The sequence below is a fragment of the Zootoca vivipara genome, chromosome 16 (assembly GCF_965207765.1).
Source record: "Zootoca vivipara chromosome 16, rZooViv2.hap1.1, whole genome shotgun sequence".
NCBI classification, from domain to species: Eukaryota; Metazoa; Chordata; class Lepidosauria; order Squamata; family Lacertidae; genus Zootoca; species Zootoca vivipara.
Genome location: NC_142599.1, coordinates 22,650,319 through 22,668,530, shown reverse-complemented (window position 1 = coordinate 22,668,530; position 18,212 = coordinate 22,650,319). Strand labels below are relative to the sequence as shown.

The 18,212-nt window shown below is 46.3% G+C and overlaps 1 protein-coding gene across 3 annotated transcripts; it reads right to left on the bottom strand.

Moving 5' to 3' along the window:
* Positions 1 to 1,140: 1,140 nt before the first annotated feature.
* LOC118076201 (peripheral-type benzodiazepine receptor-associated protein 1-like) lies at positions 1,141 to 15,192 on the bottom strand. Of its 3 annotated transcripts, none has more exons than XM_088660166.1 (2): positions 3,439 to 15,192; positions 1,141 to 1,317 (listed from the first exon to the last, which is right to left on the bottom strand). In XM_088660166.1, exons 1-2 carry the CDS (start codon positions 8,828 to 8,830, stop codon positions 1,259 to 1,261), a joined length of 5,451 nt encoding a protein of 1,816 aa, XP_088516292.1. In that variant the 5' UTR covers positions 8,831 to 15,192; the 3' UTR covers positions 1,141 to 1,258. The 3 variants fall into 3 exon arrangements, with proteins under 3 accessions (XP_088516292.1, XP_088516293.1, XP_034954716.2); XM_088660167.1 differs by having other exon boundaries at positions 4,132 to 15,192; XM_035098825.2 differs by having other exon boundaries at positions 1,161 to 1,317; positions 3,313 to 15,192.
* Between the last annotated feature and the right edge of the window lie 3,020 nt (positions 15,193 to 18,212).

The following is an 18,212-nucleotide window of genomic DNA, read 5'->3' as shown; positions in this document are numbered from 1 at the left end:
CAAGTTCATGTAGGGAGATAGAATCTGGCAGGGAATCTGGGCCCAAGCCACAGAGGGCTTTATCAATCATAACCAGCACTTTGAATTGAAACGGACCAGCAGCAAGCGAAGTAAAATGCTCCCTGTAACCAGCCCCCCGTCAGCAATCTGGCTGCAGCATTCTGGACCAGCTGAGGCTTCTGACTCAGCTTTTCAAGGCAGACCTACCTCTACCTCAACTGCCACTGAAAGGCTTCCCAGAAGACAGGGTGGCTACTGTTCACAATTGCCGGCAGTCTATACTCTGGGATGATTGTACTAGTACTTTCAACTGTTCTTGGACTCAGTGGTTCCCATATGTAAAATGGACGCATGTTTTCTATGATTTATCGGATACTGTATTTGTATGACTTGGTTCAACGCCCCCCCCCCCTAGGTGTCTGTTCTTACATGCATGGGAGCTAAGTGGTGGGTGACTCTGTTAATTCTGGCTTATCATCTTTCCTATATTAAGTTTAGTTCTACCTATTTCCACATCAGTTTGCAATTCTTTTTCACAAAGACCTCATGGAAATTCATAAGCAATTTAGTGTGGATTTAACCTAATACACACATTCTTCCCTAATTACACATTCTTTGCAAGCAAAATTCTGTAGTATAATGCTTTTTTGTATATTATTTTCATCAACATATGCATTTTATAACCATTTTACCCTAATAAATACTTTTTTCTTTTGGTTATGGTAAACATGACTTGGCTAGAGAACTGCATTTCATAACTCAGGGAAGTGTGGCTTTTGAATAATAGCTGCATTTTGGTTTGCAGAATTTGAAGTGTGAGCTAAGCAAATTCCCCTTTAATGGTGATCTGAAGGGAATTCCTCCTCCATTCCTAGAGCCAATCTTGGCTGGAGTATAAAAATTATAAATAAATAAATAGAGATCCTGCATTCTGATTATGCTGCTGTATTTAGATTGAAGAATGCTCATCTGTGGAAAGGCTACTTTCCACTCATGGGATCTGCCACTACAAGTTGAGCGTGATATATATACACACACAAAATATTTTATTTTTGTCCTTTAAATAAATCCCTGTACTTTTTGCCAAAGATACCACCTTTACAGCTAAAAAAAATTGGCAATACTTTTGCTGATTACAGACAAAATGAAAATGCAATGGTGATGATTGTAAGGTACAAACTTTGCAAATATTTTAATAAATAAGGAGTTTTAGTACAAGAATAGGAAATGTATTCAAAAGTAGCTCCCAAATCCGTAGTCAATATGGCTTCGATCCGAATAGCAGCATCACTCTCTCCTCAATCCAGTAGGTATAGCCTAAATTACACAAAAGCACAATTAACAACTTTGTAGAGTAACAGGCGTACAAGAGTAAAGTAAAAACATAAAATGGTTCTGCTACTTCAAAACACACAAATGAAGAAGGAAAATACAAATAAGATGGAATGCAAAGCGAAGCAAATCCTGGAAGTAACTTTCATTGGTTGGCATCAACAATTGTTCTCAAATTAAGAGCTAGACTTAAGTATAAAATCATGCAAATGTCTCATTAATTTAATATATTGTCATTACTATTTCTAAAAGTTTCTGGGGCGCAAGGCCTTAACTAAAAGCTGTTATGGTGGGTGATCAACGTCACCGAGCACCAACAAACACCTATGCTGAAAAGCCAGCATTAACTTGAAAAGTAACAAGTCATTTTCCCTCAAACACATGTGCAAGTTGAACATTCCAATCTGAAGTTAGAAAGCTTGAACGCAAGAACAAAATGCTTTAGTATTAAAGTACGAGCAACTTTGCAACTGCATTCCATATAGTAAGAGTTGGTTTTGGCTAGGAACATAGGTGCCATCTCACGCTGAAGATTGTGGGTGCCCGCCATGAAGGGCTTCAGCTTTGCTCATTGACCTTGTGGGGGCCCAGTCCCACAAATATATAATTGTGGGTGCTGAAGCACCCATGGCCCCCTGAAGTCTGCTTAAGTGGCTAGGAAAAAAACCTCAAGTCAGAAGCGAAAGGAAGTGTGTAAGATGACAAACATTTATTCCAGAGTTGCTTCTGCTCTTTTCCTCATCATCACTCAACTCGTCTGCTATTGGCACATGCATGCAGCTCCTGGGCATACCCACAAAAAGACTCACTTGATCACTGATGTTGTGAACTAAAACAAATTATGCCCTTAAGCGTCAGGAATCAAGTAGCTGTTGCTTGGGGGGAATTTCTCACGTGGGGTATGGACACATCTTCAGTGAGTCACTTATTGGAGTAAAAATTGCCATCAATCAATATGCAGGTGAATCATTTGTTTTACGATTGCAGCTAAAATGCTGACTCTGCTCAGTGCAATGTAAAGTAGTTGGAATTCCACAAAACACAGACATCTTACAGAATGTTATTATAGAAGTTCTACTGGAGTCAATAAGCCTGACTCCTGTGTCTATGGCACAGTGAATACGGAAAGACTTGCTTTCCGTATTCACGGAATTGACACTAGGGATACTAGGGAGGTATTGATACTATCTATTCTGTAACAACAGAGATGCTGTTGACTTGGAACTACACCCACCTCAAATGCTTCTTGGGCAAGAATCTTTGACACTGAAAATATTGTTCTAATGTTGTTCTCTTGCTATACAATTCTAAACACCTTTTTTGTCTACTGCTCATCTTCTAGGGTTTTCAAAAGGCTAACAAGTTTGATTCTTTTTGTTCAGAGGGAACAGCTTCCGGACATCTATGGTGCCTTTTTATTAAGTCTCTCCTTTATCTGTGTGCAAAAGTATGGCATTCTCTATTTTTTAAAAAAGGTAAAGGACCCCGACAGTTAAGTCCAGTCACAAACGACTCTGGGGTTGCTCGCTTTACAGGCCGAGGGAGCCGGTGTTTGTCCGCAGTTTTTCCAGATCATGTGGCCAACATGACTAAGCCACTTCTAGCGAAACTAGAGCAGCGCACGGAAACGCCGTTTACCTTCCCACCTATTTATCTACTTGCACTTTTGGCATGGTTTTCGAACTGTTAGGTTGGCAGGAGCTGGGACCGAGCAACAGGAGCTCACCCCGTCGCAGGGATTCAAACCGTTGACCTTCTGATCAGCAAGCCCAAGAGGCTCAGTGGTTTGGACCACAGTGCCACCCATGTCTCTATTCGCTATTTTATATGGCAGATATTTTTTCACCCACATTCAGCAAGACTTGGTTGCTTAGGATATTATAATCCCAAAGCCTTAGGTGGTAGGTGTTAGTTTTATTATCCTACTGCCAAGATTTGGGGTCAGATCTGTTGATTATTATGCTGTCTAGAGCCACTAACCTCCTCATAAGCTTTCATCTTTACTGTAACTCGACTTTAATAGATGTTCTTTCACTTCCTTACTCTCAATGTACATTTCAGATACCAAATTGCAGGGAATATACCCTTTCTTTCCTTCACATTCACCTCGGTAAAAACCATCAGCATCTTGGTGACCAATCACTTTCAGAATCTGTCCCTTTTTAAAAGATAGCTCCTCCTCAGCTGTGTCAGAATTAGGTGACATAGTTATGGGATCATAGTCAAAAAGTGCTACAAAAAGCCTTGTTGGGTCATCATTAACCCTTTCTCCTGAAACAAAGCTGCTCTGAGGGCCTGCATTAGGTACTGTTTGGTCAGTTCTGGGGCTCATGGTTATAATTTTAGCTTTTGCCAGTTCTACAAGGGACACTGGCGTCTCCTGTGGTTTAGGGTCTTCTTGTCCAGAAACATTCATCCTATACAACTGGTTCTCCTCTTCCTCAATATCTGAAAGATCTGAAATATGGTTATGGTCACCAAGAGGAGTCTTCAAATTTTTAGTTCTTGATATTTGCTCTTCCTTCATTTCAGCATCAGACACGCTCAAGTTGGAGAGTTTTTTGCATAACTGCTTAACCTTCTTTATGTGGTTCTTTTCAGAAACATGACCCGGCTCTTCCTGAAGACAGAAGTTGCGCATTCCTGCACCTCTGCAATTGCCCTTCTCCAGTTCAAACTCTGCGGAAGAAACCGTGGGTGCACCCATGTCAATATGGCATTGAAAAGATGGGTCTTTGGCATTGGTATGTTGGGCCATTGCATACACCTTGATCTTGCTGTTGTCTGGCTGATTCTTACCTACAGTTGTTTTAGTCAGAGGATGATCTTCTGGCAGTGCGGAGCTGGCTGGGCCTTCGTACTTTGACGTAGGAAAAACATGTTCTGAGGAGTGCTTTCTAACAGACGTGTGTAGAATAGAATCACCCTTGTCTTTATTTCTTGCATCGTGTGAAGCTGTCAGTGCAGAAGAGGTCATATGATTCTGAGAAACATTCACTGGCACAGAAACTGCTGCTTCTTTGTAATCAGACGTGAAGTGAATGGTGAAATCGGTGTCTGCACCAGCCAGGCACATGTGGGAGAAGACAGATGAAGACATACTGGTTGTGGCAGAGATGTGCCCATCTTCAAACTCTAAGAATTCGTTGAAAGTCATCTCGGAGGCAGGACTGGAGGAAAAGAACTTTGACATTAAAGAATTAGGAATTTCCAAATGAGCGGACGGAATTAAAGCTGGCACAGAATCCTCAGATTCCCCAAAGGGGGACACAGTTCTCACAGAGACCTTCCAAGACCCTTGGAACATATTTAGCTGAGATATTGCTAATGATATACTTCCAGCTGTCGGTGATGCAACTTCTGTGACTTTCTGTCCATTGATATAAATTGCATAGCCAGTGACTTTTACTCCATTGGATGATCCTGCTGCATCAATTGTTACTGGCAACCAGCTAACAACTAGGAACTCTGCAGAGGAACTAGGTTGTACTTGGACATCGAGGGGAGCATGAGGTGGTCCTGCTGGTGGAGTAGTGAACATAATTGCTGCTGATTTCTGCTCCAGATCCCCTTGAGGAAACATCAACACTTCTTTAGGAGGCAGTGCTTCCACTTTTACAGTGTACTGAGTGCCGGGTCTAAGATTCTGGAAAGTATACCAATATACCCCTGCTTTTGTGACATCATATTCCATCTCGTTAAGGTACACCGCATGAGTGTAGCTACTGTTGCTTGGCAACCAAGTAATTTTTGCTGACGTTGCAGTGATGTGCCAAAGCTCCAGGAGAGCCGGTGCAATATGGAAACGGTTTCCTACAAGGAAAGTGCATTGCATCTTATCGGAATGTCCTCTGTCTGTCACACTTTGAACTGAAATGCGATAAGAACACAGCTCTAAATCTAGGTTCTCAATCACTGCCTTCATCTGACTGCCACACTTCACACTGTGACATAGATCTGTATTGACATAAATGTTATAGCTGTACACTTTGCCCTGGCTATCTAGCATGTGTGGTGGGTCCCAGCCTATAAGGATGGACCTAGCAAACTGTTTGATAAGAGTCAGATTCTGGGGACAAAGCACTGCTGCCTGGTCATCACACAGCTCCCCTCCCAGTCTGTTAGACAGCAGGTTAACACACATGTCTTCGTCAAGGCTGTCGCTTTTGTCTTCACTACTAGCACTTTGGCAGGGAAAACTTATTTCACGGTATGAATGATAAGAAACATCACTTGGCTCTGAAGGAGCAAAACTTATTAGATCGTTACCTGAAACTTCTTCAACTAAGTTTGAGGGGATCAGTCCCCTCCTACCATCCATCAATTCCCCTTCATAGAAACCATCCTCATCCATTTCTCCATAAATATAAACATATTCCCCAGCTGTCAGTGGAAGTTCGGCTTCAGGGTTCTTATTAGGGCCATGAAAAGGGTCATAGCTATACCGTGCCAAAAAGACAGAAAGTTTTGAAGGGCCTTGATTTTCTAGCTGTTGGCTTATAGAAACCTTATCTGTTTCTAGGTCTTCTGTTTCACCTGCTGTATCTTCTTCGGGATTTAGGCAGGATTTAGAGCTGTTCTGTATGGATTCGGATGCAGATGAGTTTGACTGGGATTCTAATTCTTTAGGTTTGGGGGGCAAGCCAGAAGAACCCGCAGATGCAGAGTCTTCATCACTGATGCTTTTATTGCAATGACGACTGTGGCCAGTACATTGTTCCCATTTTCCTGGGCAAATTATTGCTTGGGAATTGCAAGCTGCATGGGATAATTCTGGTTCTAAGAGCCCAGATGTCTTAACTTTCTCAAGTTCTTCAGTCAGGAGATTAAAGTGTTTGGTCTGACTGTGATACTGGTTTTCCAGCTCTTTCACTTGAGCTTCAAGCAGCTGTACTGCCTCCTCATGCTCTCTTTTTATCTCTGTCTGCATCTGATGCAGTTGTTGTATTTCTTCCTCTTTCTTTTGCAGCACCAGTAAAGTTTTCTCATGTTCAGATTCCAACTGTTGCCATCCTTCTGCCGTCTCTTCCATGTTCTTAATGACTTGCTCCAAACTCTCCACTTTAATTTCCAGTCCGTTAGTCAACTGCACGACAGAATTGTAGTCATCAGTTGCCTGCACGAGCTTCACCTTTATCTCGGTATTTTCACTCTGGATCTTTTCCATCTGTTTGTTCTTCTCATGCAGCTGAGAGTTCTCCTCTGCAACCTTGGCCTTTTCACTCAATGCTGCATTGATCTGCAGTTCCAAATAATCACATCTCTTTTGTTTCGCCTCCACTTCACGTTGAAGGTTTTCACACTCCTGGGCTTTTTCAGCCAGCTCCCTTTTCAAAGTCTGCAAGGAATGCTCAGCATCCGAACCCAATTTTAAAGTGCTGCTTTCGTCATTCTTAGCACTGTTCCCCAAAGCTGGTGCTTCTGATTCTACATCTTTCACCAATGTGTCCAATGTTTCTGGCACCTCCTTTGGCAAAGGCAAGCCCTTTAAGCATGCGCCTACAACTGATGTTTCTGGGATGATAACTGGCGAAGAAGGATCACTGGAGGCCATTTTAGAGAGCTGAAAAGATTCCCTGATGTTCCTGAGCATGATCTGTCTTTGCAGCCTCAGCACTTCTCTCTGAGACTCTCGCAGCAAGCGATCAAACTCACAGATGTTGAGAAAACAGGGATTCTCTGTGCCTGAAGTCAGTTTGGCCTGCAGCTCCCAGCACTCCTTCTGCAAGGCTTCCAGCTGCTGGTCCTTCGCCAGCAGAACATTGGCTTGTTCGCTCAGGTCCTTCACCCGCTGCCGAGCAAAGCTGCTCTTGTACAGATCTGAGTCGGGGCAAGCCAAGGCTAAGGGGATTGGGGTGCCGCCAACCATGAGGCCGGATTCCTGGAGCTTCTTGGCCCGCTCTTCCAGGCGCTTGGCGATGGCCGCCAGCTCCGCGTTCTTCCTCTTCAGCCGCTTCACTTTGTCCTGCATCTCCGGGAAGCTGCTCTTCCTCAGCAGGGCATTCTCCTCCTTCAGGTGGGTGCACCGCTGCTCAAGGGCCCCCAGGGCATCCAAGAGGTCCGTGTTCTGCTTTACTAGTTGGTTGTAGCCGTCTCCTGACAGCCAGTCTTGCTGCTGACCCTGCAGGCCTGTTGGAGGCGGCACGCCTTCTCCCGCAGACCCTGAGCCCCACGATTTCCCTTCTGGGGGCGCGTCCGCAGACCCCTCTTTCTTGGCCCCTTCCTCCAGAGGGGCCTTATCTTTCCCCAAGGAAGCAGCGGTGGTCGCAGCCTTCTGGGGCTCCGGCTGTGGGGCGCAGCCGCAACCCGCTTGGCCCCCTCCTTCCAGCGGAGCATGGTGGGGGTGAGGCTCGCATCGGCTCAGGTTGCTGTGCAGGGAGCGGGACTTGGAGGCTGTTCCGCTGTCGGGGGCGCAGGAGGAGACCACGAGGCTCTCCAAGGAGCGGGGCCTGCTCTTGCCCAGTCTGTGGCTGGGCAGTGTCATAGGCAGCGGCCTCACTTTGTGCGAGGACGCCAGCGCCGAATGCTCTCCCTCGAAGCGCTCCAGGATATACTTGAGGAAGAGGCTCCTCTCCAGCTCCAGCTCGGCCTTGAGGTGGCGGATGCGCGCGGCCTGGTCGCCGTCGACCTCCCAGCGGAGCTTGCCCAGGACTTCTTGCAGCTTGGCGCGGCACTCGCCGTTCAGACCCGCGCTGCTTCCTCCACCTCCGGCAGCTCGGCTGCTTCGGCTGACCAGCTCCTCGGCCAGCTGGCGCTGCAAGTCCCGGGCCTGTCGCATGGCGGCGTCTCGCTCCCGCTGCAGCAGCTCCTGGGCCTCTCGCAGCTCCGCCTCCTTCCAGCGCAGCAGCTGCCGGATCTCGGTCTCGCGCTGCCGGGCGCCGGCCTCGCGCAGCTGGTGCAGCTCGCGCGCCCGCTGCTGCTCCCACTTGGAGCGGAGCTGGTCGGCCAGCAGCTGCCGCTCGCGCTCGGCCGCCTCGCGCAACTCGCGCGACTCCAACGCGAAGCGGCGCCGGCACTCCTGAGAGCGCAACCGCTCCGCCTCCAGCTCCGCCCGAAGCGACTCCAGCTCTCGGCGGTGGTCCTCGTGGAAGGCGGGCGGAGGCGGCGGCCCTGCAGGAGGAGGAAAGGGCGGTGGAGGGGGAGGAAGACCAAGAGGCGCCCCGCTGGAGGAGACGCCGCCGCCGCCGCCGCCCACGGCAGGAGGAGCGCCGCAGAGGGCTTGGGACGAGGCCTTGCGCGGGGAATGGCGCGCAGACACAGCGGGGCCTCCGCCGCCCCCTGAGAGGCTGTCTTTAGTCATGGCGAGACCAAGGCCTGCAGGTGCGGCCCGCCGTATGAGGCGAAGGCGCCTGAGGGGAAGTTCAAACCGTCGCCAACCGCCGCGCGTGGAACGTTCGAGGCGTCTTTCCGTCCCCCTCCCCCTCGTTCGCGCGGGCGCGCTATTGTCCCATGTCCTGCCCGCGCGGTGAGTTCCACAGGCTTTCCCCATGCACCCCATGAAGAAGCGTCCTCTTAGGCCTCTGGGTGCGATGGGAAGTTGTTGGCATCCCTAGGGGCCGAGGTCCCTTTTTGGGGGCCCCCCGAGAAAATATTTGAGGGGGGCTGCCCTCCCTCCCAGTTGATGGGCTCTGCCATTCAAATGGTGTACGGGCACCGTGCTGTGTGATCGATTCAAGCTTGCATCCCCCATTGGCACCTGTCTGCCTCCAGGGACAATGGAGTGTGCCACTGGGGGTGAAGTCAAAACTGAGTGACCTCTCCAGGGCACAAGCCTGGGCAGTGTGAATGAGGGTCCTGGGCTGCCCAGACAACAAGAGCCCCCTCTCGTTCATTGAAGTCCAAAAGAAAACGGAGAGTGATACGTTTGGCATCAGTGTGGCTGCAGGAATGATGCGAAAGAAGCGTACAATACAACATCCAGCCGTCTTAGGGACTCCGCTACGGATTTCCTCTTAGCCTTTTCTTCTCCATAAGATATCCCACGAAGCAGAGGGAACCACCTGGCAGAATAAGACCAGCCTAGAACTGACCAAAGAAGCAATAAGTCTCCTGAACCAAGTACTGTAGCCAGTAGAGATCTAAGGAGCCAGGGATTGCATGTCAGGAAGGTGCGTTGTTACGTAGTTTCCCTTATAGCTGCTAGGTGCTTGACTCATCTAAATTCTCCATGTATCTCCCTCTCTGGTACCGTATATGTTCATTTATAGAAGCATCTGTAATTTGTAGACCCTTGACCCAATAAGAGCCCCAGAGGAATAACTAGGACAATATATCCATTGACTGATATTAATATCAATTGCATATCAATATAAAGGGAGTACTACTTGAAGCACATAGTTGAACTATGGAACTTGCTGCCACGGGAAACAGTGCTGGCCAACATAGATGGCTTTAAAGCGAGGACAAATTTTTGGAGCAGAGGGATATCGATGGTTACTAGCCACAATGGCTAGGCTCTGCTTCCACAGCTGGAGACAGTCATGCTTCTGAATACCAGTTCCTGGAAGCCACAAGAGGAGAGGGGGCTCCTGTGCTGGCATCCTGCTTGAGAGTTTCCCACAGGCCACTGGTTGGCCAATGTGAGAACAGGATGCTGGACAAGATGGGCCACTGGCCTGACCCAGCAGGCCCTTCTTATGTTCTTAATGGAACAGTAACAACAAAGAGCATTCATAGAACCAGTAAACCACAGCACACCAAGTCCATTCACTACAAATGTAAGAGCCATAGCAGGAGGAGGCAGCATTCAGGTACCCTGGTCCCAAACTGTTCAGGTCCTTGTAGGTAGCAAGCAGCACTTTGAATCGCACTGAGCCACCCAAGCCAACCTGTTCACAAGTAGTTTACCTTGCACGTGAGTGGAATGTTCTGAGCCGGTGATCCTGTGCCAAATCTATGTATGGTGATTGATGGTGTCTCCAGCAGTGACAGCAGGAACATCTGAAGAACTTTTCTCTAGGACTCTTCCCCTACTCAGGATACACATGGCTAGATACCTGTTTTGTTAGCTGTACTGCTTTGAGGGTGGCTATAGTTGAAAAAACAGCATACACACATTGGAAAATAGAAATCTATATATAAAAATGTAAAGGGTGCATGTACAGTAGGTGACACAGCACCTTTCTCAGAAACCGCTTGACTGGTTACATTCAAATTTGGACACGTTCCGTTCCACTGTGCGGAGGTTCCTATATAGGTTGCGTAGACAGATGTCACACCTGGGCCACGTAACCCCCCCCCCCAAAAAACCCCGTGTTTCAGAACTCACAAATCATACAAAAGTGCATGCTGGGAGTACAGGAGAGATTGCAACACAGCGCCCTCTAGTGATGGCTACACTGGTACTGCACCTAGGAAAGCTTCCCTCTCCACAGTATCTTGGCTCACCTTTGCAGACTAGGCCGAGTGGAGGTAGGGGCTTGCCTGGGTGGAAGATGGGGTTAGCCCAAATAGGTCATGGGTCGGGACAGGGTGGGCCCAATCTCAGGGATGAGGGGAATTTGAAGGGGGAGTCTGAGGCTCCATTTAACAGACTGAGCCATAGCAACGCATGGCACGGCCAGCTAGTAAGTGAATAAAAATGGACTGATTCCAACCATTGTTTGTTCCATCGGCCAGTACCCTAACATTGTATGACCCTAGCATTTCATGTGATGGGATGCACGTGTAACATGCACCTGTTTATCAGCCCTTATACATGCACGCCTTTTTAATTCCTCTTCTCCCACCCCTACCAGTTGGCCAGGTCTGAAAAGCCTGTCTAGTAACTACAAACTAAAAAAAATTCATTCCAGTTGCATCTTAGAGACCAACTAAGTTTGTCATTGGTATGAGCTTTCATGTGCATGCACACTTCTTCAGATACCAGTAACTTCAGATGTAGTAACTACAAAATGAGAGATGGGTGGTCTCCACCAGGACACTCGCACTGTCCTGGAAAACCTACCACCACCAACCCACATGCTCATGGCACACTCTTCTTTAAATACTTTTGTTTTCATTGTATTTAACCAGATTTATATACCACTTAATTAAAAGAAAACCCTAAACAGTTTCTATAAAACAGTAGAAAATGCTACGTTAAAGAATACAAATAAAATCAAACTTTTAAAAAGCAGGCATAATATTTATCAAAATACTGTATTAATAAAAACCAGATACACATAATAAATTACAAATGAAAATTAAAGGTCTGAGTAGCCTTGCCTAACCAATCTCATTAAATATGTTTCATATTCTCTGTCTTAATAATCATTGAAAGAGAGTCCACTGCAAAGTAAGGAACACATTGTAGAGTAGAGCCTTCATCTAAACCTACAACTTCATTTGCCCCTTGCCTTTCCACCACCTGACAGCCTCGTGTTGATTGGCATGGCTTGGGGAAAACTATATGAGCCCTTCTGAGTCGCTTGGGATTTCTCCAAAGTTAATAGCTGGATAAATAAGTGCAAGTCCAGGTGTGAGCAGATGTGTGCTGTTTAATTATTTCCTTCCATGCCCCCAACAAATCAGTCCAAAATGTTGCAAATGGTGAAACGTCTAATAACTTTCAGCCGTCTTTTAGATAACATGCCAAGGCCTGAACTTGGCGTGAAGACCAATGCATGGTTCTCAAAGGGTGTGGCAGGAAGATTCAAGGACAAAGAAACATTTAAGCAATTCAGTGTAGCGTAGTATAGTATAATTTTTATTTGTTTGTTTAGTTGCAGAATATTGATAGATATCTTCAAAATCAAGCACCGCTAGAAGTTATTTTTGTTTTTCAATGTATCAATATTTTTTGTTTTTCCAACTTATCAGTTAAAAAAAAAGTAGACGTGGCATTAGCAATTTTTTAATTCTGAGAAAGTGGCCTGGGGGAAAAGGTTTGAGAACCATTGCCCTAATGGGTGGTGGCAGGGGGATGGTGGCTTTTGATGTCTTCCTATGTCAAGTTCCGGGAAAGGGAACCTTTCTCTTTCCTGCAGGGAGCTTTGGACCCAGCAAGAGTGAGTGGTGGCGTGTGGGTACAAAAGCATCCTGCCAAAAATGTACCACCTGCTCCTTCAACTCCCTGTTTTTCTTTAGATTATTAAGTTATCTGGGAAAAAAGCTAGTAAGCTTCGCTTTTCTTAAAAGTCCCAAAGGGAAGCGTTTTGGCCTCCTTTGAACCGAGAGTTGCTGTTTAAATAGAATTATAACTGAATGTCTGCATAGAGGAGAAGGTGCTCTGCAGGGCAAGTCCATTTGCCAGAGCTTTGATAAAATATATATGTATAATTGATGCAGCTGTTCGGTTAATCACACCCTGTACTTAAGACCGATTAAAGCCCATCACATTAATTTAATTGAAAGGGGGGGAAACTCTGGGAATTGTACTAGATTTCCCCCATTAAATTAAAATTACAGCCCTTGATTAGATGTCCTAGGTGTCCATTGTTGTTAGCAGATAATGGAATTATTATGCAAATTGGTATCTGCCCTTAATTGATCTGGTCACTGATGCCTTCCTACCGTAGTTCCTCACACATTCCTTTTCTCCTAAGCTTAATTGTAATTACATTCCCACCCCACCCCTAGGCTGATTGATGTAGGCAGGAACCCAAAAAGATACTTTGACACACCCAACAGCTTCTATCTATCTGCTAGGATTTCTGATTCCTTTCCCCTTTGAACAGCAGGACCTCCTGTCACCCCTACAGACTGGCGCATATGTGGAGGTCTTTGGGGGTGGGGTGGGGGCTGTGTGCGACATGCCATTGATGCAATAATAGTTTATACCATCCACACATCATGCAGAATTGTAAAAGGTTCAGAAACATGCAACCAAAATGATCAGGCGGGTGGGGCAACTCCCCTGTGAGGAAACGTTGCAGTGTGGAACTTGCTTCCACAAGAGCTAGCGATGGCCACCAACTTGAAAGCCTTTAAAAGAGGATTAGACAAATTCATGGGTGACAAGGCTATCAATGGCACTTAGCCACAGTAGCTCGGTGCTGCTGTTGGTGTGGCTTTTACTCCTGTTCAATGGGTTTTAAAATGTAAATGCAGCCATGCTTCTGAATACCAGTTGCTGGTAACCATAGGAAGGAAGAGTGCTGTTGTGCTCAGGTCCTGCTTGGTGGCAACAGGATGCGGTACTAGATGGGCCATTGTCCTGAACCAGCAGGTTCCTCTCATGTCCTTAGGCAAAAAGCTCCTCCCTTCCACCTCCTGCATACCATTTCATTTTGGCCTCAGCTTAGAGGCCTCTCAGCAGACCTACTTTGTCAATTTGGTGCTCAGAGAAGCCCCAGTGGCCACCTTTTCCAAACTCTGTGCAGCCTGCCCTTGCATCTGGTTGGCCACTGTGAAAACAGGATCCTGGACTACATGGCCACTGGAATGATTCAGCCAGGCTCTTCTGATGCTCTTCTGTACTTGCAAGCTCCCCAAAGGCATGACAAAAAGCCAGGCTATGAAAATGGGTTCTAAGCGAGACTTGAACTTGCAGCCTCCAGGAATGTAATCACTTGGTCCCAGTCCCTCAGCAGCAGCGTTAAATGGTGTTTGCTCAGAAAAGAATCTGCACCCTTTGGGGATATATTCCTTACACGCGTTATTAACAGCTCCCTAAAGTCAGCCCTCCGTGGAAGATTAAAGACCGCTGCTCCAAAGTCTGCAAGACAGAAAGTATTCTAGTCTCTCTTTCAGGTCTTGCTAAGAAGCTTAATAGTACCATAACTGTTCAGGGTTTGTGTCCCACCCCCCACCCCCCGTTTCCCTTTGTAATCATTATTTCCTCTGGCAATGTTTCTAACTGCAGGTTTAGATTTGTTTGGCTTCGTATTTATTCAGAAAGAGTATCAGTGACCTTTATAGAGGAAGGAGGTTGTCAGCCGACTGGTTTCTCAAAGGCAAGGCATGATGTGAGATGAAAATGCAATTTGTGTATGATTGTTTTTCTTCTTTGCAAAGAAAGTCCTGCTAAACATTCACCTCTGCCATGGACTTCTTGGGTGGCCTCAGATAAATTACTGTCCTTTAGTTTCCCATCTGCATAGCTGCAGTGACCAAGGCAAATTCATTTCAGACCTTATATTTTGCTCATGTTGCGTCAGACCACTGGCCTGAGTATTGTCCACAGCAGGTATTGGGAACCTGTGGCCCTCCAGATGTTGCAGAACTATAACTCCCATCATCCCTGGCCTTGCTTGCTGGGCCGATGGAAGTTCAACAACATATGGAGGGCCAAAAGTCATTGCCACCCATTCACGAGGCAAGGTGAGGCGCCACCTGCTTGGCAGCCCCCCTCCCCCCATGCCATCTCTACAGTGGCCTCTTGATGAAAAGGAGGCACTGCTGGTCTTCCACCTCTAGGGAAGAAGTGGCAGGGTCTGCCTCTGGGTTTTCCTGGGCTCTGGACCTGCCTGATATGATTCAGAGCGGGCCCTTCCCCTCCATAACAGCCTTTGATTCCCACTTCAACCGTTGCATGAGTTTGATTTGATTCTCCTCCTCGTTCCCAATGTAGATCTTCACTCACCCCTTTTCCCCTGGTGGTGGTGGCACCATTTTGTGGTTCACTGCAGGTGCCAAAGTGTATTGGACTGGCCCTGCCAAAGTTTCTGCATACCTGGCTCTCCAGGGTGTCAGACTGGGTCTCTCCCAGCCCTGCCTGATGATGCCATGGATTGAACTTGGGTTTTTTGGAGGTGCCAGGATTGAACCTGAGACCTTCTGCATGTAAAGCAGATGCTCTACCACTGAGGTACAGGGAGGGGAACAGGCAGTAATTGCTCACATGGAACATACTGGTTTTATATTTTGATTTTGTTCTGTGAACTGCCCTGAGTATAGGGCGGTATATAAATTCAATAAATAATAATAACCAAATGATTTCACCCGGATCCCTACTCCTATCTGGATATAGGTCTATTTGCATTGGATTTTATACACATTTGCCCTACTTTAATGTTGTGGAGATGTAGGGGAGGGAACTTCATTTTCCTTGATAGGAAACAATAAAATTTCTCTTCTAAAATCAACTAATGCTTGAAATGCTAGAGGTAAGCCTCCTAATACAACACAGCTCTTCTTTAGAAATGGAATTGTCTAGAAAGCAAATAACTTTTTGCAGACACTAGCAACCATAGATTATGAAAAGACCTGACCCTGCAGGAAAGGAAGGAAGGCCACTTTCAAGCTGTTACTACGTATTTCGTGGGTGCTACTATTGTATCACATATCAGCCACTTCAGTTGGCGCAATTAAAGTGGAATTAACATGTACAACAAGATGGTTTAAAACACCAAGAGGGTGTTTCTCCTCTTCATCTATTGTCCTATGCCTCACTTTCCACTTTGTATTTGGTTTTCCATGAAACTATTCCTGGTTACTTTTTGTTATTTCAGTAAGTTTAATATATTGTACTTGGATTAGTGTGGTTGTCCTTCTCAGGTTTTAATAAAAGAACATATTTAGGCCTAGGCTATCTGAAAGACCATATTCTTCCATACAAACTTCTAGTGAGGCTAGCCTGGCTCTATCCTTGTTGTCTTTCCACCGGCAGGCCTTTGGGAACTGACTCTGCTATTTTTATTATCTATATTTTAATAGATTCTTAACATATTATTTTAATTCTATTAGAATTTAATTACTTTTTAACTATTATCTGTTAACTATTACTAACTTTCTGTATTTTATCTGTGTTGATTACATTTGTGTAAGCCGCCTCGAGTCCCAGTCTGGGGAAAAGGCAAGATATTGTTCTTATTGATACTACTACAGTACTACTACTAATAATAATAATGAATTTTTTTGGGGGGGGGGCTCTCTACCCCAAAAGGATGTAACATTTGAATGAATTGAAGGGAGTAGGGTACTTTAAAGAGAGAGGAACATTTTTCTTCCCACCCCCCTCTCAAAGACAGTATCAAGCTTTGGCAGAAGTGCAGGTAACGTTCACAGCAGGAGAAGCTGCCGAGTGGCACAGCTTGGTGCAGCTGGCACAAGCAGCTTTGTTTTGGCCCAGGGCTGCTCTGGGAAGAGAGACTGAGCCCGTACCCTTGGAATCTACCCTCGCTCTCCAAGATTCTCAGCCACTTGGCTCCAAGTGGCAGCTCGCATGCAGGCATCCAACTCCCTAAGCCGAGGCTTGTGTAAAAAGAGGCATGTTTGCGATTTGGCAAGATATTCCTCCCCTGCACCACCTGCACCAGGACAGAAGGCTCCTCCAGTTGACCCGTTTCTTGAGCATTCATCCCAATTCATTCTGCACAAAGCAAAGGAACATAAGTTGGCATGTATGGTTCTCTGCCCCCCTCCTAAGAATATAAGAAGAGCCTGCTGGATTAGGCCCATGACCCATCTCGTCCAGCACCCTGTTCCCAGATGCCCGTGGGAAACTTGCAAGCAGGACCCAAGCACAAGAGCACCCTCCCCTCCTGTGGTTTCCAGAAACTGGTATTCAGGAGCACTGCTACCTCCAGTTTTGGGGGTAGAAGATAGCCTTTGCGGGTAGCAGCCCTCTCCTCCGTGAATTGGTTCAATCCTCTTTTTCTGCCACCCAAGTTGTTGGCCATCACTGCTACCTGTGGGAGTGAGTTCCATAGTTTAACTAGGCACTGTGTGAAGAACTTTCTTTTATCCTGTGGGAGTCAGTCCATTTATCCACTGCAGTTGCGGGGGGGTCTGTTGGATAATGGAGGGGCCTAATCAACATTGCATCTCGCACCCCACCCCAAAATCTGGTTTTTGGCCTGAGTGTTCCTCTTGAATGAGCAATATATGGGCAAACATACAGGTTCTCTCATCTACCTTAGTTTCTCTCCCTGTGGCCTGTTGGTTTTTGAAAAGATCAAACCTGAAATTGTTTTGTTTATGAATATTGTGTCAGAGTGACTTGAGGGCGTTTTATATTTGTCCAGAAAAACAGACTGAGCACAAACTGGCTCTCCCCCCCATTAAAGGTCAAGAGAGAGAGAATTTGGTTGTGTGTGTGTGTGTGTGCGCGCGCGCTAAAGTAGCAGAAAGATTTCCAGTTGGCAGTTCAGCCTGATTTGTAATAAAACATTTCTTGGGGAGAAAGCCATCCGCTTGACAGATGGCTCAGTCGGGACCAGCAAGCGGGAGAATGAGACTGTATTTTCTCAAAAGTGTTGGGCTGCAGATAGCATGATTGTTTCCAACCATTTGTTGGATGGATTTAAATATACTACGCAGCAGACAGCACTTATAACAGCAACGGATCCAACCTGCCTTACTTGATCTTTTCCTGAGAGATAACACAGATTTGAACAGGGCCGTCCCTACCATTTGGCAGAGGGCACCTCCATAAGAACATAAGAAGGGCCTTCTGGATTAGGCCAGTGGCCCATCTTGTCTAGCATCCTGTTCTCACAGTGGCCAACCAGCTGCCTGAAAGGGAAGCCCGCAAGCAGAATCTGAGCGCAAGAGCACTTTGCCCTCCTTTGGTTTTCAGCAACTGGAATTCAGAAGCATTGCTGCCTCCAGCTACTCCTGCCATTTGGGAGCAGCAGAGAGCAAATATTTGCCCTCCTCTGCATATCAACCCTTCCAGTAATTGGAAGACTGTTGCCATGCCCACCACCCAGTCTTACTTTCAAAAATAAGCTAGCTTACAAGAGGCTTTTAAATATACAAATATGGGTGATATGAGGATACAGCATAGCATCCTCAGAGACATATGCCCTGAGTTCCTGCAGAAGGATTGGATGCTTTGATTAGCAAGCACAGCCGTGATGAACTGGTGTTCTACTGGAATTTCCTGCAGCAAAGGCACACAGCATGGATATCACAAATAGTGTAGTGGAAAATTCAGAAGTGTAGTGTCCCTTCATGGTAGTCACAGCCATACTCCTAAGATTATACAACCTTCTAAGATTATACAGAATTCTTAT

Coding starts and splice junctions, on each gene's coding strand:
- LOC118076201 (XM_035098825.2), bottom strand. CDS start 8,830: ATGGGGTGCATGGGGAAAGCCTGTGGAACTCACCGCGCGGGCAGGACA.